General features: G+C 36.7%; 2 protein-coding genes across 5 annotated transcripts in view; one reads left to right on the top strand and one right to left on the bottom strand.

The window, feature by feature from the left end:
• Nucleotides 1-13,913, bottom strand: part of LOC145691174 (uncharacterized) — a 31,248-nt gene extending 17,335 nt beyond the window's left edge. For 2 of the 3 annotated variants that reach the window (XM_081766882.1, XM_081766879.1), the window contains exon 1: nt 13,757-13,913. In XM_081766882.1, the coding sequence (XP_081623008.1) occupies nt 13,757-13,770 (14 nt within the window). In that variant the 5' untranslated portion in view covers nt 13,771-13,913. Of the gene's footprint in view, nt 1-13,706 lie in introns of all 3 variants that reach the window. The other variant, XM_081766880.1, reaches the window with a different exon arrangement.
• LOC145691148 (uncharacterized) overlaps nt 1-22,752 on the top strand; it is a 202,866-nt gene that overhangs the window by 57,916 nt on the left and 122,198 nt on the right. The gene's annotated exons all lie outside the window — the stretch shown is intronic.

The raw sequence follows: 22,752 nt of genomic DNA on the forward strand, positions 1-22,752 counted from the left end.
TGCGTTTCAGCAGTTCTACGATTTCAAACTCTAGGACATTCATAGCAAGATACTAAGATATCGTTGATTGTGGTGGATTATACAGTCATAGGTGGCTTACAGTCCATATTGTTCGAACTTCTATCTGCACACCAAAAAATTATTATTAAGTTTAACGTCTACGCAGGGGCGGATCCAGGACTGACTTCTTGGGGGGGGGGGGCGGTGAGTTGTCATACTGCTACTTTTAAGGGCTCCAAACCTTGGGATCGGTTTTATTTATATATATATATATAAAATAAGAAATTTTCTTTTTCTGGGGGAAAGCGATCGCCCCCCTGGATCCCCCCCTGCGTCTACGTATACGTCCTTTAGGTAAAAAGAGACAGGTGATTAATGAAAGTAACAGGCCTCCCAGCAGGACATTGAAAAAATATAGGACAGTTTGGTTTTTACGATAAAATATTGCGTTCTGAAGCACAGAAAAAAATATAAATGTATTGTAAGAAAAGGCCACCCTTCAACCGCCAATCTTCCAAGACTTTTCCAGTATTCATTGCAGATTTTCCGGCATACCAACAATTTTGACTACAATGCACAAATACAAATTAGTAATGCACCTGGAAGTATTATTTTTTTTAAGGATACTACCTCTCCATACATTCTGAATTACACTTTTCACGCTACTTTTTATTTTGTTTTTTTTAAATGATATTTGTGCAAACAATAGAATTTGAACAAGGAATTGAAAATAGTAAAAAATGCAGCTTCAATATTGTTAGAATTTCCAATATATTCGCACTACCTCAGAAGAAAAAGAAATAGTTAACTCTTATTTATAGGATTACCTTGGCATTTAAACTTTTTACATGTCGTTATTTATACATAATTTTGAATACACACAAAAATGTTAACTATTTCTCTACCTTCCTACTATCCTTCTAGTTCTTTTATTTACAGATGAACTTTATTTTGACATTATTTTTCATTAATTCGTATTTTTCTAATGAAAAAAGAAGATTGATAGCTTATTTCTCTGTAATGAATCTAATTAAACATTGAATTATTTGATCAACGTATTTCCCTAAATAAATAATGTAACAGCATTTCATTCATCATAACTCTGCAAATTATATATACACTTCTAACAACTGTTATACAACATAAATTTCAGGACATTTCCAGTTCATAAATAATTTCCAGAATTTTCACTATTTTTCTGCTTTCCATAACTTTTCTACGGCGTTTCCACGACACACTTTTACTTCCAGGTTTTCCAAGACGCGTGTGAGAACCCTACATATTATATAGAGCAATATTGGAAGGCTTTGGAATATGTTGGTGAATTCCAAAACACCTCCATGCCTAGTCAATACTGCTGCACATTGCTGAAAGAAAATGCTAACAGCTTGCGTTATAAGAAACTAGATCATGGTAAAATTCCTCAACTAAGCTTCATTGGGGAAGACTGAGCACGGAAAAAAAGAAAAGAATGGACATGGGAGGATAGGAAAAAACAAATTAAAAAAATAATAGTGAGGATTAGTGACTAGTCCCTCTGCAAAAGCAAATGCTAAGATACATTTAGCATATTGCTAATATGTAGCAATTTAGCACTTGGTCTGTATTTTTGATAATTCAGTGACTGAAAAATATAGGAAATAAAGGACAAGATTAAAATATATTACAAATATACACAAATTTCCAAAATATAAAAAAATAGGATAGCTGGGTGCACTGAAGTAAATGACTGTAAAACTAAATTTTTGTGTTCTCCCACCAAGAGTTCAATCCGTGGCCACGTTCATCAAAGGCACACGCGCTAGCCACTAGACTAGCGGACAGAGCACCAAGAAATGGATGTAATTTTTGCAACTACGTAATATTTTTCAAATGTGTGCAACTACTTAGAAGTACTTCTCAATAGCCACTCAAAAAACAAAAAAGTCCTAAAACATTAGAAACTGAATATTTGTTGACACGTATGATGAGTAATTAGTGGTGAATTTTTAAAACAAATTTCTTTCCAGTTCTTTCATTGCAAACTGAAAATATTAACTGTATTTCATTCCCATATATGTCAAGATAAAAAAAAAAAAGAAAAAAAAAGAAGAGAGAAAATGTTCTCCCCCACCTTGCTACTAGTAGGCCACGACGTTAAGCAAGGCAGATGCCATGATGTCTTAAGAGATGTAACCTCTAAATTATTAAAAATACTAATATGGTATTTGTATTACGTGTGGTGTTTGATTCCACATTCGTTGTTAAATCGAGTGTAATATGCTAAATCAAACTATTTAAAGCCTTACGTATATGTAAGACTAAACAATATAAAGTGTATCCAATAGAAATAATACGTGACCGTCGGGTTATCTAATTAAATAACAATTTATTATAACAGTTGGTAGTATTTTTCACTTACAGAAAATATGGGTTTTTATTTATTCATTAAGAAGTTGACTATAGGACGACTGATTTAGAAGCTTTAAAACAAGTGAATAGAAATAACAAATACTACTGGCTACCTCAATCATGATATATTATAAATTTATTTACAAGAAAAGGGCATCCTTTTATCCCCTCCTCCTTTCTCTTTTTATTTTAAATTTTTTCTTAACTAGGTTAATAAATAGGCTAGCTAGGTTAATAAAAATCAAACTTTTATGTGGGGGATTTCAAAAACATTTTCAAGTTCTACTCAAATTATTTGCTTGACTCGTTACATACCAGAAGAAACGGCAATATACAGTAACAGCTGATTACTAATTTGTAGGCAATCTCGAACGCACCACTACACGAACATTCCTCATAGACATGAAAATTATATAAAAATGATGCTCGGAGAAACAGCATTATAAGTAATAGTCACTCCAACCAAATGTAAGGTCCTCAGAAGGAAATTGGGAGGAAAATATCAGGTGACCTCAGGATCGTTTCCGGTCCCGAGCTGACAAGTGATTATACTGCAGGAAGGAAGAAGTCAAAAATTTCGGAAAGTTTAGAACGGCCTTACGAGGGGGACAAAGGATTGAATAACGAAATATTCTCTTTACATGTCAACAGACAATCAACACCACATAGGTGCACATTACTAATTTCAGGGCAAATATAGCAATTTACATATACTAGAATACTCAATGGCATTCCGCAGTAAACTCACTTCCCCAACATAAAATAAGCGTAGACAATTATTTACGTACCCTACAAAGATTTTATATATACAGTATATATATTGGACTACTCACAGAGATAGCAAAACAATTTACTTTTCAAAATAGATATGTACGATTTCACGTAATATATACTTCTTGATTGTTTCTAGTTTAAGTTTATTTATTTCTAGTCTTTATTTTCACATAAATGGCACAATGGAAGCTTGAAAATAGAGTTTGAATTTATCAATACCAGTACAGCCAGTTGGGAGAACAAACTGTTTTAGTCATGCATCATCGCGATTTCTCTTCAATGAAGAGGTCCCGGGTTCGAATCCGGTGGCCCGACTCCTGACAGGTTTACTCTCAGGTTCATCCTTGCAGACAAGTACCGACATGATATCGTTAAAGAATAGGACGTGCCAAATTTCCTCTATTTTCCCTTCTCATTGTTGCTGTTATTGGTTTAGCTAATTAATTCATTGGAAACTGGTCTCGTAGCCTGTATTTGGAAACTTGTTTGAGAAATAGTCACCACATTGCTCTTCTAGGCACCTAACGTCTTTATTATCGTTACTCCTAATTCTAATCCCAACTGCTTGCCATATAACATTCACGTACCCTTTTAAAACAGTTTGGTTTACTCGTTTGGTTTAAAGCAGCCAACCTTGATACGAAGTATTTCATCATTGGTTTATCCTACTCTATATCAGTTTAATATTAGGATCAAATAGAGTAAAATTTCATATTTTGTTTTCCGATTTGCAAAATGTTACATTATGAAAAACTCTGTGCTTGCTTTGTTATTGTCTCTCTGTTTTGCTTGAACACGTAAGAATGTATGTTTAAAAATGATCCTACAAAGGTTAAGATTTTAGAATATTTAATAGGTAGGGTTGCCAATGCATTTATACATAGCATGTATTTTTAATACAATCGACTTAGTAGTTTAAAATAGAAATATATATATTATATATACTTTAGATTGAATTCCTCAGTGCAGATTTACTCTAGGAAACCATATGCCATAATGCCTATAAACACAGGGGTTTCTACGCCTAATTGTCCTCACTGCTGTTATCCACTTTCATTCACTGAGATGTGCTACGAGGAAATTAATTTTGTCACTAACCGGGAAATGTAGGAAGAGAAGAAAGCGAAGGCAGTCATGTGGCACGGAAGGTTAGGTGCCGTAAGGGCTGAAGCGTGAGCTATTTACAGTCAAATGTGTCTAAACTGTTCTTAATCATTATCATGTAATGTTAAGTTGTATTTGTTTCGCTGAATATCGTTTCACAATACATTACGATTCCCACACAATCATCTAGTGAACCAATTAAATTGTAGTCAAGAAATAATACTAAATCTAATTTCACTTCCGTGCGTGTAAGGGCATAACTTACTATTAAAAATCACGGACAGTACAAGCACAATATTGATAAAATTTACAGGTAAAATTTAAATTGAGAAAAAACGAACAATGTTTAAACATTTTTTTTTATGTAGGGGAGAACATGTAAGTCTTCTATGAACATAAGAACAACGTTAAAAAGTATGATTCTTTATTATGAAGTTTACTACCAGGGTGTCACTGATGCTGGAAATACGTGAAATGCTGGAATTTAATTTTGATACTGGAAATACTGAAAATATACTGGAATTTTGATCCACATACTGTAAAAATTATGAAATACACAAAAATTATCATTCTTTATAATCTGCCCTGTATTTTTGAACTCCGAAAGTCCAGGATAATAACCATCTTGCATTATAACTAGCATAGAATAAAATACAATTATTTATACAAGTTAGCTAATTATATCATAAATACTGTTCCAAGTTTGAATGTGAATAACACAGAGTATTAACATCAAGGCAATTTATTTTGGTCATCTTTTACGTTGATATGTTGTATATCTGACGCACGAATCATTTTTCGAAATGTTCCCCCTTGTCCTTGATGCAGGCACGAAGTCTGTCCGGCCACTGGTCAATGGCATTACGCACCACGTCCATGGGTTTCAGACTGTCGACAGATGGATGCCATTTATGGCAGACCTTTGCCTGAAGGACTGCCCAAAGTTTGTAGTCCAACGGGTTAAGGTCGGGGCTGCTAGAAGGCCAATCAGCGGTAGAAATGGAGTCGGGGACGTTCCGTGCCAGCCAGTCCTGGGTTGTTTTCGCTTTGTGGCCTGGAGCGGAATCCTGCTGGAAAGTCCACCTTTCTCCAGGGAACATGATAGCAGACAGTGGTTGCACTATATGTGTTAGCACTGTGTCTTGGTACACCTTGGCAGATGTTTTAACACCTTGTTCGCAAAAATGCAGCTGGATTGTGCCTGAGTAGTTCACTCCTCACCAAACCATCACTGTGTGTCCTCTGAACCCTTGGAGCTGCCTCAGCAGATGACGTGGCATACACACGGTCAATTGTGAACACCTTTTCATCAGTAAACAGAATCTTTCTGTGTAGATTGTTGGCATAACGCCGCAACAGTCTCTTTGATTTAAGGACCCTTTGCGACATTAATGTTTGGGTCAGAAAGTGACCAGTCCGTCTCTTATACGCCCATAGATGTAGGTCATTCCTGAGCACACGAGAGATGGAATTTCTGCTGATGTTCATCTCAGCAGCCGTCATATTTTGTGTTCGAAAAGGACTTCTTCGAATTCTGGCAGCGACTGCTTTCTGGACCTGCGGGGTTCGTACCGTTCGTGGTCTGTCACTCCTTGCGCGGTCAACTGCCGTTCTAGTCTCGGTGTATCGCTGTATGGCGCGATACACGAATCTCTTGCTGATTTGTAAGGGTTTCAGGAGGTTGAAAATCTCACCTGCTGTCTTCCCGACCTTGTGTATATCAATTAGTGCTACACGATTTTCGTAATCGCCCCACTCCATCAGAACTCAGTACAATATCAACGTATGTCATGAACAGTCAAACACACACTACATGCATCTTCCGCTTTATACACAGATGGTAGCACTGTGCCACTCCGGATGCCTACAGCGTCACTCTAAACTTTGCAGAGTGTCTATGGGCCATGAAAGCAATGAATTGAGGTTGTCGGTCAAAGGAAAGTAGTGAAATTCATGAAAAAAAAAAAAGGTGATTTTATAGAACAACAATACTTATGTAATACAGTAAAGTTACTGAAATAATAGATTGTGATTTTCCCTAATGATCCGGCGTTAAGAGGTGACGTCATGTCTGTTGGAGTTGCAGATAATCATTAACCTCCCCCTTTCTACTAATATTGTGTTCAGTTTCCGTTTTTTTTTATTTTGAATACCCCACGTATAATAATGAATACATTATATTACATGCAATGCTTCAAGTACAGTATTCAGGTTGCAAACTAGTCAGTAAAATCAGTAAAAGTATGCCCAATGATGGAAAACTGAGGGCCAGTCTTAATTCTTGGTATGGATGTGGCACATTGCTTGTGTAAAGATTTCAGAGCTTTCGTGAGCAGCTACATACACCTAATAATTTGTATTTCAAAGAAGGCTAACTAAATTTATTAAAAATAAAATATTCATTTGACACTGAAACCATTACAAACTGAAATCACCAAGAGTGTGATTATTCCTTATAATAATAATAAAAAACCCTCAGTAGACACTCTGACTACTTTTTAAAAAATGCGCTTCTATTGGGAAGTCCGTGATTTAATCCCGCCTTAAATCATTCTGACAGAAGTTTTTCTTAATTCTGTTTGTGAATGTAGAGATAGTGCTTGCACTGTGAGTCCTGGGCGATTAAATCGTTATTACTAATTACCAGCAGTGACGGATTTGCGGAGGGGATTAGAGGAAGCAGGGGGGTCTTTCGGACTGAAGCGTGTTCCCCGAAATTTCTAAAACAAAGGAAATATTAGTCATGCCTTTACCCGTAAACTTCAAGTTCTTCCCAAATAAAAATTAAGACTTTCACAAAAAACAAACATTAATCAAAGAAACCCCTCCCAAAATACTATTCTAAATACACCACTGAGTATCAGTATAAAATGGTCTTTAAGGTTGTATCCAGAAGATTATTGCCGAATATACAAACGAAACGAAATATTAGTTATGCCTGTACTCAAAAGTTCAAAGGGCTGCGGTAGAGCATTCACCTCTGGTGCGTGGGATCTCTGGTTCGATCCCGGCTCGCGCCATGGACTTTGTGATGGACTAACACCACTGTGTATGGGTTTTCTCGGGTTCTCCCATTTCCTCCCACTTTAGTAATTCCACCATTTTATTCATTTCTCATCATCATCGTTCCCTTTATCCTAACCGGCATATTCGTGGGACGTTAAAGATTTCATTTCATATTTCATAAACTTCAAGATCCGAAATAAAAATTAGAGATTTTTAGTAAAACGGAAAATTAATCATTGAAATCCCTTCTAAAATACTTTTCTAAATCCGCTGTAACATAACATTGTAGAATTAATAACAGCAGTGAAAACGATATTCTAAAATTACCTCCAAGATTATGAAGTGCTTCCACTAGGTAAACTGTGTGGCATCTGGGTTCCTTTCTTTCCAAAAAACATTTCCCATCATAAACCAGACTGGCGAAGCTGGAGGAAGACGCTTTAGCGACGATGGGTATGCGCATAAAGGGAAATTTCTTTTTAACGTTATTGTTACAGTTACGAAGATTTCATATCCTTTTTATGTATAGTCTTGCTTCCTTCTTACGAGCGTATGTAACGGGAGGGTTAACGTAACACATTGTTAGTTACCAACACGTTACCACTCTACAAAATAAGGTATCGGTAATGGTCTTCGTTCCGCAGATGTGAGTCAGAAGTACTCAAAATTGAAAAATTTACAGGGAAAATAAAGTAGTTTAGGATGTTGCATCACACTCTGTTGTTAGCGCGGAGCATTTAAATTCTACATTACCTTTTTGAAACATCCAAGTTTATAGCATATCTACCGTCGCTGGCGAACCAGCTTACGGACGCACACCCGCGTGGGCCAACCTGCTATGCCACTGCGCTGACTCGATTAATTTTATTGGTGCTTTTTAGTAGAAACCTAGCATAGGTTGGTTTTATGCACTAAGTTTTACGGCATATTACGTACGCTGTATTTATACACATAACGGTAAAGCTCTTCTAAACTGAATCCGCATGGAGGGCACTCAAACAATAATATAACGTAGCTGACTAAGGGTGCGAAGTAAGAAAGTACACTTTGAATCAACTTTAGGGTTAACTGCCGCAGATGACTATCCCAAAATACATAATATACGAAGTAACAGAATCAGACGAAAACTTAACATGAGTCACGAAAAAGATAATCATGGTTATCAGTCAGGTGAATAATTAGGGAGGAAAAAAATTTTAAATCTAGACCAGTTCTATATAAATATTAGTTCGCGTTAAAATATTAAATAATACTTTTGATAAAGTGGACATTTTCAAATATTTAAGATCAATATTAACAGACGAAAATCATATTCACGAAGAAATTAAATGTCGCTAAGAGCAGGCAGTTTGTGTTACTATTCGGTTCAAAATCTCTTGTCGTCGCGAATTCTGTCGAGAAAGTTGAAGCTTAAAATATATAAAACGATAATCATGCTTCTTGTTCTGTATGGTTGCGAAACATGGTCGCTTACTCTGAGGGAAGAACATAGACTGAAAGTATTTGAGAACAAGTTCCTGAGGCGAATATTCGGACCCAAGAGGAACGGGAATGGGGAATGGCGGAACCTTCATAACGAGGAACTACATAATTTATACGGTTTACCCAACATTGGTAGGGTCGTCAAGTCTAGGAGGCTTAGGTGGACAAGTAATGTAACTAGAATGGAAGAAAGTAGAAACGCTTTCAAAGTCTTGATTGGAGGACCAATCGGAAAACGACCATTAGGAAGACCTAGGCGCATATGGGAGGACAATATTAAGATGGATCTCGCAGAGATAGGGATACAAAGTAGAAACTGGATCCAATTGGCTAAGGATAGAAGTCAGTGGAGAGCTTTTGTGAACGTGGAATTGAATCTCTAGGTTCCATAGGCAATAGAGTTAGTTTTAGTTAGTTCGCGTATTAATGTGATATTAGGTATAGGTAGATTATTTTCGGAACAGCTGTAGCATTCGTGCGTGCAGCTCTGAATCCAGTCGCACAGCATGAAGTTTCTACAAAAGCGCGAAAACAATTGGCTAACAGCTTACATATACAGACCACAGCACTTTCACTGTGCGCAACTTATCACTTCCCTCCCATGTTCCGGCTCGCTGACAAGCTTTGCACCAAAAGTCATAGCAGTTCCGAAATAATTTACCTATAAACATGCAACAGAGCATAATATGGCAACGTTTCAAACCCACTGTTAATTAACCTGGGACGTATGTTGACGTGATGGAGGGAAATACAGAAATTTAGAACGGTAATAATAGGGGAGTTGCATCTTAACCAAATGTAATGAAAGGGGGCAAAAGGGCATACATTTCTAAACTACATGTAAGGTTATTCTTGATATTGCGGAAGTAATTAAAATATATGGGGATCTTACCTCTTACATGTATAAGGTAGAAATACAAGATTGAAAGTGTGCTCTTTACCACATACAGCGTCATAAGAAAGACATAATAAAGTGCAGTGATATGTGAAAGCAGTTGATGAATTGACCTTAGAAGTGCCGCAAGGATCTGCCACATACGAGGCACGTGCTTTATGTCATACAAAGTGCTTTTTCATATCTTCGTTTATCTTATACCCACCATCGCAGACGCGCCTTCTCCCTACGGACGCACCAGCTGCACTCTTGGCCTGAATCAACTAGATAGCATTCATGCTTTGAGTGGTCACCTAGCAGAAATTCGTGAGTTCTTAAGTTAACTCGTGTTTTATGCATTATTTTCTGTCACATATGCACACATGTAGTGTATGTAACAGTAGAAACACACATGTATGTTTCTGTTACATGTAGTTATACTCAGCTATCCCAACTTAATCTGCAAATCAATGCAGTTTCTGCCTTACGAAATACTTTCTAAGGCTGTAAGACTGCAGCTTCTATTAAGAAAAATTATATTTCATGAATACAAGTTTCCACCTGTGTTGCAACTTAACACAGGAAAGAAGTATTTTCGTATGTGTTCTTTAGTTTTTGCTGTTCCAGAGACGTGTAGTTGATAGGGTGCACTGTTCTTAATCCCCTCCCTAAAAGTTAATTTACATAATACTGTAAGAGGATGCTATTTATACAGGGTTTGCCCAACTGGGCCCAGCCCGAAAAAACCCACCGGGCTTTTTCGGGTTGGACCCACCTGAAAAAACCCATCTTAAAACCCACCTGGGTTTTTGACTTTTTTGTTAGTGTATTATTGGTACAACTAAGGTGATCACATTGAAAGTTATTTTTATCAGATTTTAAACTTTCTTTAAGCGAATTATATGCTTTCATGTTAAGATAGACAACAATATTCAACATAAGACCTTTATAAAGCTCACTGAATAAATAAATAAATAAATAAATAAATAAATAAATAAACCTCACCTTAGCTTGAGATAATTATAGAGCAAATTAATGTGTGGATTATGCGTATAGCCTATTTGAAGTAAAATAAGCAATTTTATATTTTAGTAAATACTTTCCGTGAACAGTGTGCTTCCTGACTCGGCGCCGCCGAGGGATGTCATCCCTCATATGTTGACAGTTTTAAAGTCATAGGTGTCGGTACTAACAGTAAATATGTAAATACATTAGTAAAACTATTAGTATTATTTCTTACCTTTGACGCTAACAAAAGTATTCAATAAAATTTGGTTTTCCACCAACAGTTTAATTCAGTCATTTGTTGCTACCCTTCAAATAAGCATTCTGTAGAATCAACACCCGCAATAGTGTAAAAATTCTTGTCAAAATTAAGAAGCATAATGCTCGGAGCTCCGAAGACTACGTAACGCTTACTATTTCAAGTGCTCCATTCAAACTTCAGTATTAATGGAAGTTTCGATGTACAGTAAAGCATGCTGCATTTTCAGGGAAAAACCGTCGTGAAAGGAGTGTTCGGGAAATTCCCGCAATTGAACCCACAAAGCGTCGAAAGTGAATACTTCAACAATAAATCTATTTATTTTACGCTGAAGGATATTTCATTTCATTTTAGACATTTTGAAACATTTACTTTATAAAATATGAATTATTGGCCTATCTTTGTTAATTGTTTTAAATTAATTTTCGGAAAAGAACGGTCTTGCAACAAGTGCTCGGGTAATTCCCGTATTTGAATGCACAAAGCATCGAAAGTGAACTTCAAACAATAAGACCATTTATTTTACGTTGTAAAATATTTAAAACATTTTGATGAATTATGTCTTTGTTTTAAATTAACATAGCTATTTGGTATTCATATTTGGCGAACGTCACTGAGGCTCCTAGGATGACTCGATCTACATTTGTTAGTTTGTCTGCCTTTACCACACAGTGTTCAAGTTTCGGTCTTTTAAATTTTCAGGATACAAACCATAGACACACTAAATTTTCTGTTTAGATTTTGGCAGCATACCAACGTAAAATTACAAAATGGTGCGCTTTTTAAAAAAAAAAAAAAAAAAAAAAAAAAATAGCTGATATCCGTTGGCGAAAATCCCGGGGGGATGATGAGGACATATCCCCTACAATCTTGGAACTGTCCCCCTCAATAATCCGATTGGAAATGTGTTTTAGGAAGAAATGTGATGATTTGTGTCTAACTGTCACAAAGGAAAGTGAGATGAAATTGTTACCTCCCAGAATAAGCCTCAAATCTGACCGCCTCCCAATGTTGAAGACAACTCTGCTCCCCTACCCATGTTGTCCCGGAGTCCCACACAGGGGACATAAAATATGACGATGTTATTATTGCTTTACAACTTTAAAATCAGACTGGCAACATTGAAAACTGTTTACAGGGAATGATCATATTCGGACACCGGGTCTGACATGGGTAATCCTCCTCAGCATTGTTTTTCGCCTTCATCAATATTTTGTACATCTCATATATATATACCGTCTTACCCGTCCCCCCAATGTTGAAGACAAATTTGCGCCGCTGATGATATCCACGCTACAAGCGCAATTTTAGGTCTTTCAAGTTGAAATTTTCAAAGTAGAAGCACGAGAGACTAAATTAGCTGTATGTATTTTGGCGGCATAAAATTTCAAAATGGCGTCCATTTTTCAAAATAGTGGATATCCATGCTACAAGGTGCAATTTTCGGACTTTTTAAGTTGATATTTTGAGGGTAGAAGCACAAGACATTCTAAATTTGCTGTATAGGTTTTTCCGGCGATCCAATATAAAATTTCAAAAAGGCAGCATTTTTTTTTTTTTTCAAAACAGCAGTGGATAGAAAGTTGTTGCGAATTGTGACAATGACACTCATGAAATGTAGATCATATTTTAACATTTTTAACCCGAAGAGATTGAAATATTTCGAAAAAACCCAATTAAACCCGAAAAAAACCAATAAAACCCAAAAAACCCACATGGGCCCAGGTGGGTTGGGTTTTTTCAAACCCTGTATTTATAGTGCTGGATGGAAACATGAGAAGGGAAAAATTCCTAATTTTTGTTATTGCTTAAGATCACACAGTTTGCAACACAACACTTGGAAAGTACTAATTTCGAGCAGTAATACAATACAGATGGATTCGTACTTACTGGTTTTGGCGCACCACTAGAAAAAAATTATTGAGAAATTTTAATTCTTTTACTGATTTCATTCTTACTGTCCCCGGAAAGATTTCCGCTGGGCGACATGAAAATAACTCACTTGGCATAGATAAAATTCGAGGAACCCACGAGAAATAAATATTGGAAATTTACAATTTCTTTACGATTTGCGCATCAATACAACTTCCGAATGCGTGGTATAAAAACTACAGTGCAGAAAAGAAACCAACATGTGATACGCGGCCACTAAAAAGCATTTGTCCTACTACTACTTATATTATGGATCCGTATAGTAAAACTGCACGTTGTTTGGTGTGGCATTAGTGCTTTGGTTATAGTTAAGGAGCCGTACTTCCCATTTAGGGAAGGACGAGAAACGCCATACTTTCAGGAATTATTCATTTACTATCTAGCATGTTAAAAAGTAGGTAATAGACTGAGTTCTTGCCCTTGTACTTAGTGTGTTTAGGTAGTGCAACAGTAAGATGTATCTTCGTGCACGGGAGATGAGAAGTAGCTGTTCTTAACTATTACCGTGCTTTTTAGTGAGCACCTAGCACAGATCGGTTGTATTGTAGAACTGTTAAAGTGTACCTGCACCGAGAATGCAAGAGCACACCTCTTATAAATATGTGTCTTTATTCTTAATCTGTGCGAAATTAGTGATTTAGTGAATGTCCTATGTTTTAATCATCTCTTAATTCTCCCTGTAAGATTTTTAAAAAACGATTAACTTTTATTGATTCCTTCTGTGAAACCTAATGGTTTTGCGTAACTTTTCCTCGTTTTGTTTGTATCAGGCATTTTATATGAAATCAAACCTAACCTCTTAAACACATCACACGTATTCATACAAGCTATTGATAACATAAATAATACTAGAACGTTTCATTTAACAAAAGCACCCACGTTATTTAATAAAATCATCAACTTCCTTGTTGGATTAGAAACATACGCACCTGGCGGAAGCCATATTTGTCCTCTCCTCCCACCAGTGTTGCCAGACCGAAAACAAGATACGAAGGTAAAAAACAGGAGAAAGCAGTAGACATAAAGTGGCGGTATTTGAGTGCAAATATTTGCCATTATTAGGGGGACAGTAGCCAAAACAAGCAGTCCAGAATTCATTATTACTTTCATTTTAAAATAAAGCAATACATGCAAAACATAAACTTGAAGGATATAGTATACGAGAGTGCCTCATTATTTAGCGAGGACTCACGAAGTGCAGTCTTTTAATGATTATTCATTGAGGATATAGGAACTTGAAAATGAGGTAAAAATGCGACTTTCATTTAATTACTGAGTAATATAAAATAAAATGTACGTCGGTTTGCGTTTCGTTTCGTTGTGTTTTATGGTATGCGAAGAATAATAATGTGCCCTTGTACGTAGTGTATGAGTATATGTGGGGGATTTGAAACACATATCGCATGTCACGTGCACGTGGATGCTTCTTACTACTTCTAAATGTAATAAAATCATTTTTATACGTAGTGCAACAGTAGGAAGTATCCACGCGCACAGATCATGAGGCACTGTTGTATACTATTACCGCTGAAAGACCCTCATGTCACCTTTGTATTATAATGTTTGATACACACGTGTGAGAAGTAAGACATAGTGAAAGAGCAAAATGGGGTGGGAAAATGTCTAACCATGCACCTAGCGACAGTATAGCTATATGATACAGTCACACGTAATCTTAATATAAGACGATTTTTCGCTGACGATCATGGAGAGGTGATCTAAGCAATCTACTCTTCCAAAAAGGAGTAAAAGTGGTTCTGAAAATGTAGGGTGACATATGACGTCACACACCCCCCGTGCATATCTTTGCCTATTATAGTTTTTTTCTAAAGTGGGGGGACGCCATAGATATTTATTTTGGGAGTAACGACGTCCCCCGCATTTTCCCCTCACTTTTACCCCCTGTTTCCAACCCAAGTCTCAATCTGAACAACACGTACTCGTAAATCTTACAAGTCATAACGATTGCCAACCATCATATATATAGAAGATGACGTACAGTTGTATCTTTGTATTCATATTATATACAGCAAAGCTCTATATGCTATACAGAGCTTTGTGTATGCATACAGAGAAATTTCCTCTTTTTATGTAAGGAAAAAATGGAAATTAAGTATTGGTAGTAATAATATATTTCTTTAACTTCTCGAAGTAAGGAAAAAGCAGGAGATTGTTCACTTTTCATTTTCTTTCGCAGTAGATCATTAGAACGTAGAAAAAGCAGATCTCCTGCAAAATCAGTAGCTCTGGCAACACTGCCTCCTACACAACGCAGTGTTCGTACTTTGTAGTTTTAAAGAAAATTTCCCTCAACTGATTCAAAAGTTTCCCTTTTATCAAATTTTCATTAGTTTGTTGAATGTCCAATTCCTATGACATGATAAGATTAATTTAACTATATTAAAGGAATAGACAGCCACATTGTTTTATTCATTCACTTCTTGCTTCTGTTTATTTATTTTTCCTTCACCTTTTTTTTTTGTAAAAAAAAAAAAAATACAGCCAGCTAACATTGGATATAAATTATGCTGCTTTGAAGACATACACACAAACTATTGCTATTCTGTATTTCTGTTTGTTTACTTCTAAAGAACGAAGAAAAATGAAGCACAGTCAGCTTGAGAATTTCCCTGGATTTTCGTTTTATGAAAACATTTCCTTTCTCCCAAATTGACCTTCGAAATTTCCCTCAAACTAAGAACACTGCTCCCAAGGTTAATATAGTAGTAAGGTTGGCCATATTGGAAACGAGATGCTAATTGGCTAGTGATATTACGTCATTACAGGAACAGAGGGGGAGTAGCAGACAGCCGAAGACAGACGATGCTTGGCGTTTCCAGAAGCAATGGTATTAATCGCTGTGTACCTTTCCTTTTTTGTTTGTGTCGCTAAATTTTAGTTAACGAGATTTTTCTTCTTTAGGCTGAAATTGATTTTTGAATATTATTGTTCCTGTTCATGCACTTCATCAGAATGAAAATCCTAGTTTCCATAATGGAAAACGGAATGTTATCGTGCTTAGGGTTGGCAGTCCCGGTTTTAAATAAAAGAATTAACTGTCCCGAAAAAGGCTTTCGGTATGCTTGTTTGTCCCGGTTTTCGTTCTTCAGATTCAAAATAAAACTCATATACGTGGGTTTGTTACAATATAGTGACAGTATTACCATATATATAAACAGAGTGTATGAAGCTGGAGTCAAGCTATTGGCCTAAGAGTGGATGATTTTAGCTACTTTGAACATATTGTTTCAAACGTCCATTTTGCGACATCAGCCATTTCTTGTAAGACATGCATAAAAGAGGTGCCGATTAGTGGTTAAAAATTTCCACTTTAAATATCATTATTATTTTCACGCAGGACTTATAGTGACAAAATCCATTGTTAGTTTCAGTATTTTTGTTTTGGAAATCTTATTAAATGGGCCTGTATATAGGACGACCTAGCGGAAAAAGTTCCAGAACTTCACGAACATTACCTTAACAAGGGGAGGGGGATTGAGAACACCTTAATAATAAAACCATAATTTTTGCGAGCAAAAATTTACACCAGTGGAAAAAAATTGTGTAGTAGCAAATCCCGTGCTCTTGTGAAGGGACATTTTAAGTTTTTGCTGGCTGTGTTACTTTCGCAAATTAATCTGAGAGTCCTTACGTGTTTTATACATTCGATGTGAAGAATTTGCTTTATTTACGAACAATTCACTGCTAATATTGTAAGAAAAATATGGAAGGTTATGTAACGATTAAATTATTATTTTATATGTTACATTCAGCCCACAGTTCACGTAATTTTTAAGATATGTCAACACGATCAAATTACATTAAATCCGACACGTCTCCTTGTATCACTATTACCTTTTCACGTCTCCATTAATAATAATTTTCTTTTTCGGTTGTCACAGCAACTTTTAAATAAACAACTATCTGCTGTTACGGTAACTATGAGTACAGATTATACATATAAAACCAACATATATTTTCAGCTACTAAGATTAAACCTTATTTCTTTATATTTAGAATCAACAACATATATATCTTCTTTTTTCTTCTTCTTCTACACAACAGGTTGTGTACTTTTAAGCACCGTTGCACAAAACGAAGATACAAAAATAGAAGAAATTGGTCACGACAGTGGGTAAAGACCAAAATGCACTCCCATTGGGAATTAAACCCGGACCACGCATACCGAAGTCTTACACGTTACCCACTAGCTAGATCAAGCGGGGGATTTGTATATGCATCTTAATGAATATTTGGCACTTTTGAGGTTTGGTTATTTCTTATTATAATTGATACCAATGTCCGACGTGGGAGAATTTTTTTTCTTGCTTTAGTTCTATGTGACGAAATTTTTCTTCAAGGTCAGTGTTCTCACCTGTTCGGACGGCAGAGGGTCTTCTCGGAAGGCAGTAGCAAGAGTCTCTTGGCGGAGACAAAAGGAAATCGTTCAACTACAATGATAAGGGTTGAGGAAACAGGAGAACACCTTTGATTTTTTCCAACCCTTCATCTTTCATTCCAAAATAGATTCTTATGATTCCGGAACCCGCGCCACTTTGATTTTTCTTTCTCGGCAATTAAAACGTATTTTACAGTATATATAGTTGCAAGTAAGAAGATGCATAATATGTCTTTTGTAATTTAAAATTTAAAAATACAGTATGATAATTAATTATAAATACTAATTTTATTTCATCACTTTCTGCCCAACAAATGCAATTCAATCAATTCGCACCCTGGGTCTTGGTCATCAGTACTGTGTCTTATTCTTTGTCTTCAAGTCAAGTCTTGGTCCTGCATTCCGTAGTCTTGGTGGTCTTTCATGCTATACAAAAGCCAAGAATGCTCGCCTCATCGCTACAAATAAAGACCAAGTGTGATTTTGATTATGGTCTTTCATACTATACGGAAAGCAAGAAAATATGCGCATCGCTACTTGCTGATCACCAAAACAACGCCAAGAGCAAGATTACTATGCACTTCGTCTTGCATATCCAACTTTTTATCTTGTTCTTGTATCGATGTTCTTGGGCTTGGTGAAATAAAATGAAATATTCAGTTTGAGGTCCCTCTATTCTGCATCGAGGCCAAGGGATATGGTGACCATGAGAAATGAATGAAATGGTGGAATGAAGAAAGTGGGAGGAAACAGGAGAACCCGATAAAACCTACTACACGGCGTTTTTCCACCACAAAGCCCACTTAGCACAAGCTGGGATCGAACCATGGAGACCATGCACCAGAGATGAATTCTCTACCACTGAGCCACCGCGGCCCTGCTTGGGCTTGGTCGTCCATATCCAATCTTTCTTTTGGCCTTGCTTAAACAACTTCTAGTTTTGTTCTAAATCCAGACTCCATATTGGCGTAGATATTAATATTACAGTCGATTGGTAAAATCAATCTTCCACATTTAAAAATTAAAGTACACACAAGTACAAAAATAAGCATTTACCAGCTGCGAGTGTTCAAAATAGATTTATGGTTTCTATAAAATCAATTGAAAATTGCTATTTTTAACTAAGCAGCTAGTGAAAAACAGCAGCTTTCGACTCCAGCCGAGTTTAAGCTTAACCTAAACTCAGTTGACCAAAGTGAACTGACCCGACCCGAGTAGCCTGACCCGACCCGTTTGAGAGCACTACTTCAAACCAATCTCAAGGTATTCCTGGTCGGTAAACCACCATCATCGCTAAACCACGATTAAATTATTATTCTTATTTTATACGCCACACACAGTTCGTGTAATTTTTAAGATTTGTCAACACGATCAAATTACATTAAATCAGACACGTTACCTTGTATCACTATTACCTTTTCACATCTCCATTAATAATATTCTTTTTTGGTTGTCATAGCAACTTAAAAAGAAACAACTATCTGCTGTTACGGTAACTGTGAGTACAGATTATACATATAAAATCAACATATACAACATGTTTCAAAAAGAATATACGTATTTCGAATGCATATATTTATTAAACTTTAAGACATACGAATATGAAATTTTACACACATATTTACGAACCTCTCAAGTTCAAATTACAGTTCAAAGTTCAAATTACAGATGTTCAGTATGTCCTCCATCAGCGACACGAACAATATTACATCGATACTCAAATTCCTCCCATACTCGGGCAAGCATATCCTGTGTCACTTATGGCAGTACGGATTCGGTTCTTCAACTCTTCCAGGTTCTGTGGGAGTGGTGGTACATAAACGTTGTCTTTAACGAAACCCCACAGAAGAAGTCACAGGCTGGCAAATCCGGTAACCGTGGAGGCCAGCTGAGACATGCTAAGTCGCCAGCTCCTTGACGACCAATCTAACGGTTCGGTAGAGTTTCATTCAGATATTCACACACTTGGCGACTCCAGTGAGGGGGTGCTCCGACTTGTTGAAAAATGAAGTTGTCTTCGTGCAGCCTCGGAAACAACCAGTTTTGTAACATAGCGAGATACTGCTGACTGTTAACCGTGTTTCCATTAAAGAAGTATGGGCCGTAAACAGATGATCAGGATATCGCACAAAACACATTGACTTCGGGCGAATCTCGTACATGTTCAATGACTGCATGTGGGTTCTGTAGGCCCCAAATCGAACATTTTGTTTGTTTACCTGACCACTAGCACCGAAAGTCGCTTCGTCACTGAACACGATGCGTTGTACAAAAGTGTTATCATTATCAATAGCATCCAGAATCTCGTTACAAAATGCCACACGTTTGCATTTGTCATCAGGACGCAAAGCTTGTAACAGCTGTAACTTGTACGGCTTCATAGCCAACCGACGTCTCAAAACACGCCTAATTGTTGTTGTCGGCATTTGTAACTCCCGACTGGCACGACGAGTTGATTTTGAAGGACTACGTTGGAAAGCAGTTTGAATTCGTGCAACATTTTCTTCAGGAACACGAGGGCGGCCAGGACTCTTTCATTTACATACACATCCTGTATCTACAAACTGTCTATACCAGCGTTTCCCAACCGGTGTGCCGCGAATGGGCCGCTGGTGTGCCGCGAGGAAATCGAAACATTATTAATTCTATAGCAATAAATTGCAAGACATAGGGGAAAAATTGTATATTTGTTATTTCACATTACTATTTCACATTTGTTATTTCACATTTCACCGAGCGAAGTAGCTCAAGCGGTAGAGCGTTGGCGTCGCATTCGGGAGGTCGTGGGTTCGATTTCCGCTGCCGACCATCCTGACTGGGGTTTTCCAGGGTTTCCCTCAGTCCTACCAGGCAAATGCCGGTATGGTACCTACTAAACAGGCCCTGACCGATACCTTCCCAAAAATCCTTTCCATTGTTGTTATTTTTGTTGTTGTTAGATATCCAGTATAAAATGGCATCTGAGCTGTATCTGGTGATTATTAAATAAATAAATAAAATAACCTCTACTATGAATCTACAAATTTAAGTTTCATACTGTGTTACTTTTCTGTACATTTTTAATGTGGACAAACGTGTTTATCATCATTATTATGACTATTATTGCTTCTTTTTTGTTGCAGACTATTTTGTAACTTAAAAAAAAAAAAAAATCATTCAATCCTCTCGGCAAAGCAAACGTGCATACAAATTACCTACTGTGTTTTAAAAGTACAAGAGATCTGTTCGTTCGTTCTTGAGTGATCTTCCTTAGTGAAAAATCGGATACAGCTTTCGAAACAGAAAGTGTATTTAAAAAAAAAAAAATCTGTGTCCTATATTTTATTGCAATTGTTTTCAAGTTTTAAATTGAAATGAAAAATAAGCATAATAATTTCCACGGGGAAAAAACAGTGATCGAGCTTTCTTCTCTGTGAGAAAATCAGTAATCAGAAAAAAATACCACGGTACTTTATATTTTCAAATAATAATACTAATATCTATGAGTGTGCCGCGAGAATTCAAGCTACCCCCGTGTGTGCCGCAAGTTGAAAAAGGTTGGGAAACGCTGGTCTATACCATCTTCGAATGTTCCACTCATTCGGAGGATCAATTTGGTACCTCAACCTGCACTGTAGTCACGGAATTGCACTTCGCAAACTCGAGAACACGAAATGATTTCTGCTGCAGAGTAGTCATTTTAAACATATGACGGTTACCAAGCAAAACAGAAGACAACTGACATATAGCGGATATTAATATAAACTAGACTATGTATTCCTTTCTCCAATATCCGAGTCGAGGCGCAGCGATCGATAGTTTGGACAAAATAATTCTTCGTAATACGTATATTATTTTTGAAATAGGGTGTATTTTTAGCTACTAAGAGTAAACCTTATTTCTACGACCCGCTCGGGAGAGTAATACTCCCGGAAGTACGTTTTTCCGTTTGCTATTCTAGCCAGCTGTTTTACGCGCTATCCTAGCCAGTTGTTTTAAGTTGGTCACAAAATTTATATCATGAAGTACAAGGGGAACAAAACGAGCCCTATATCATGGAGTACAAGGGCATAAGTACTACAACTACTTATCTGCACAAAAATAAATAAATCACTTTTTTAAGTATTATTTTCATATTATTTTAATTTAATAAGTGTTATAAAAATGTAAAAAAAAAAAAAAAAGAACTTTCCTCGGGCCGGGTTTGAACTCGCGCCAAAAGAGACTTTTATTACTGGCATAGAGCGCTAGCCCACGCGGCCACGAAGGCGGACAGCAGCAAGCGTTTGCTTTCTGCTATTTTCATGCAACGTGACAAGAAGTGGATAACGCCAACCAATCAGAACTGTGTTTCTCGTTTCTACTTCCGGGAGCATTACTCTCCCGAGCTAGTCCTTTATTTCTTTATATTTAGAATCAACAATATATATCTTCTTTTTTCTTCTTCTTCTACTCAACAGGTTGTGTACTTTTATGCACCGTTGCCCAAAACCAAGATTCAAAAATAGAAGAAATTCACAAAACAGATATACAATATCGTTGTAGTTACCTGAGTGTCTGTCGGATTTAGATCCGTAGTCTTTTACATCTAAGTTTCATTTGAAATCCCACTTCAACGATTACAGAACTGGCAAGTAAACCTTACGTTTGGGTGAATCGAGTTGCTGAGTGAGACACATATGAGAAAGTAGTACTAAATGTGGTCAGTATTTCAGTGAAGTTGTAGGTGCGAAGCTCCAGGGGTTTAGGACACAGCTACCAGAACATCACATGGAAGTACAGAATAGTCTTCATACAGTTGGAGGTAAAAGCTCTGTAAGACCTCTTGTAACGACAAAAGGTGAATAACAAATTTATGAGTACATATTAGGACTAGGGGGATGGGGAAGTCATATAGTAAGGGTAAACTTGGCGGCGGCCATCTTGAAATCCGCCATTTTGAATTAAGGTTGAGTTTTTAAAATAGGAATAGGGTCATGTGAGACATGATTTAAGGCGCAAATTTAATTAGAAGAACAATGGTGACGTTAATTTAGGTGTACGCTCAATTGGTAAAAAGTTACAGGGAAATTAAATATTGTTGCAGCATATGTATTAGTCCTTTACCCCACCTTGTAAATTTTGTGTTAATGATAATAATTAAATAAAAAGCAGGTGGATAAATATTAGATCTATGGTAAGAGTTGCCTTGATGGCGGCCATGTTCAAATCCGCCATTTTGAATCAGACAAAAGTTTTAAACAAAACGCATAACAGTGACACCCTATTAATAGCAAATTTTACCATAAAACCAACGGTATAACCATTTTTGCTTTATCATTAACCAGCACAAAATTAAATGGGAATAGAGTAATGCAATAGATGACTTCGGGCTAGAAGTTAATCAGAAATACAATGGTGGCGTTACAATGTTAGTTGTTTGATGCTGTACTTGCACGCCATTTTGTTGTTTTTTCTTGTATCCTGTTCACATCTATTTCTCGCTCGCTATTTAAAACTTTTGTCTGATTCAAACTGGCGGATTTGAACATGGCCGCCATCAAGGCA

The sequence above is a fragment of the Thermobia domestica genome, chromosome 1, assembly GCF_964235325.1.
Source record: "Thermobia domestica chromosome 1, izTheDome1.hap1.1, whole genome shotgun sequence".
Classification (NCBI taxonomy): Eukaryota; Metazoa; Arthropoda; class Insecta; order Zygentoma; family Lepismatidae; genus Thermobia; species Thermobia domestica.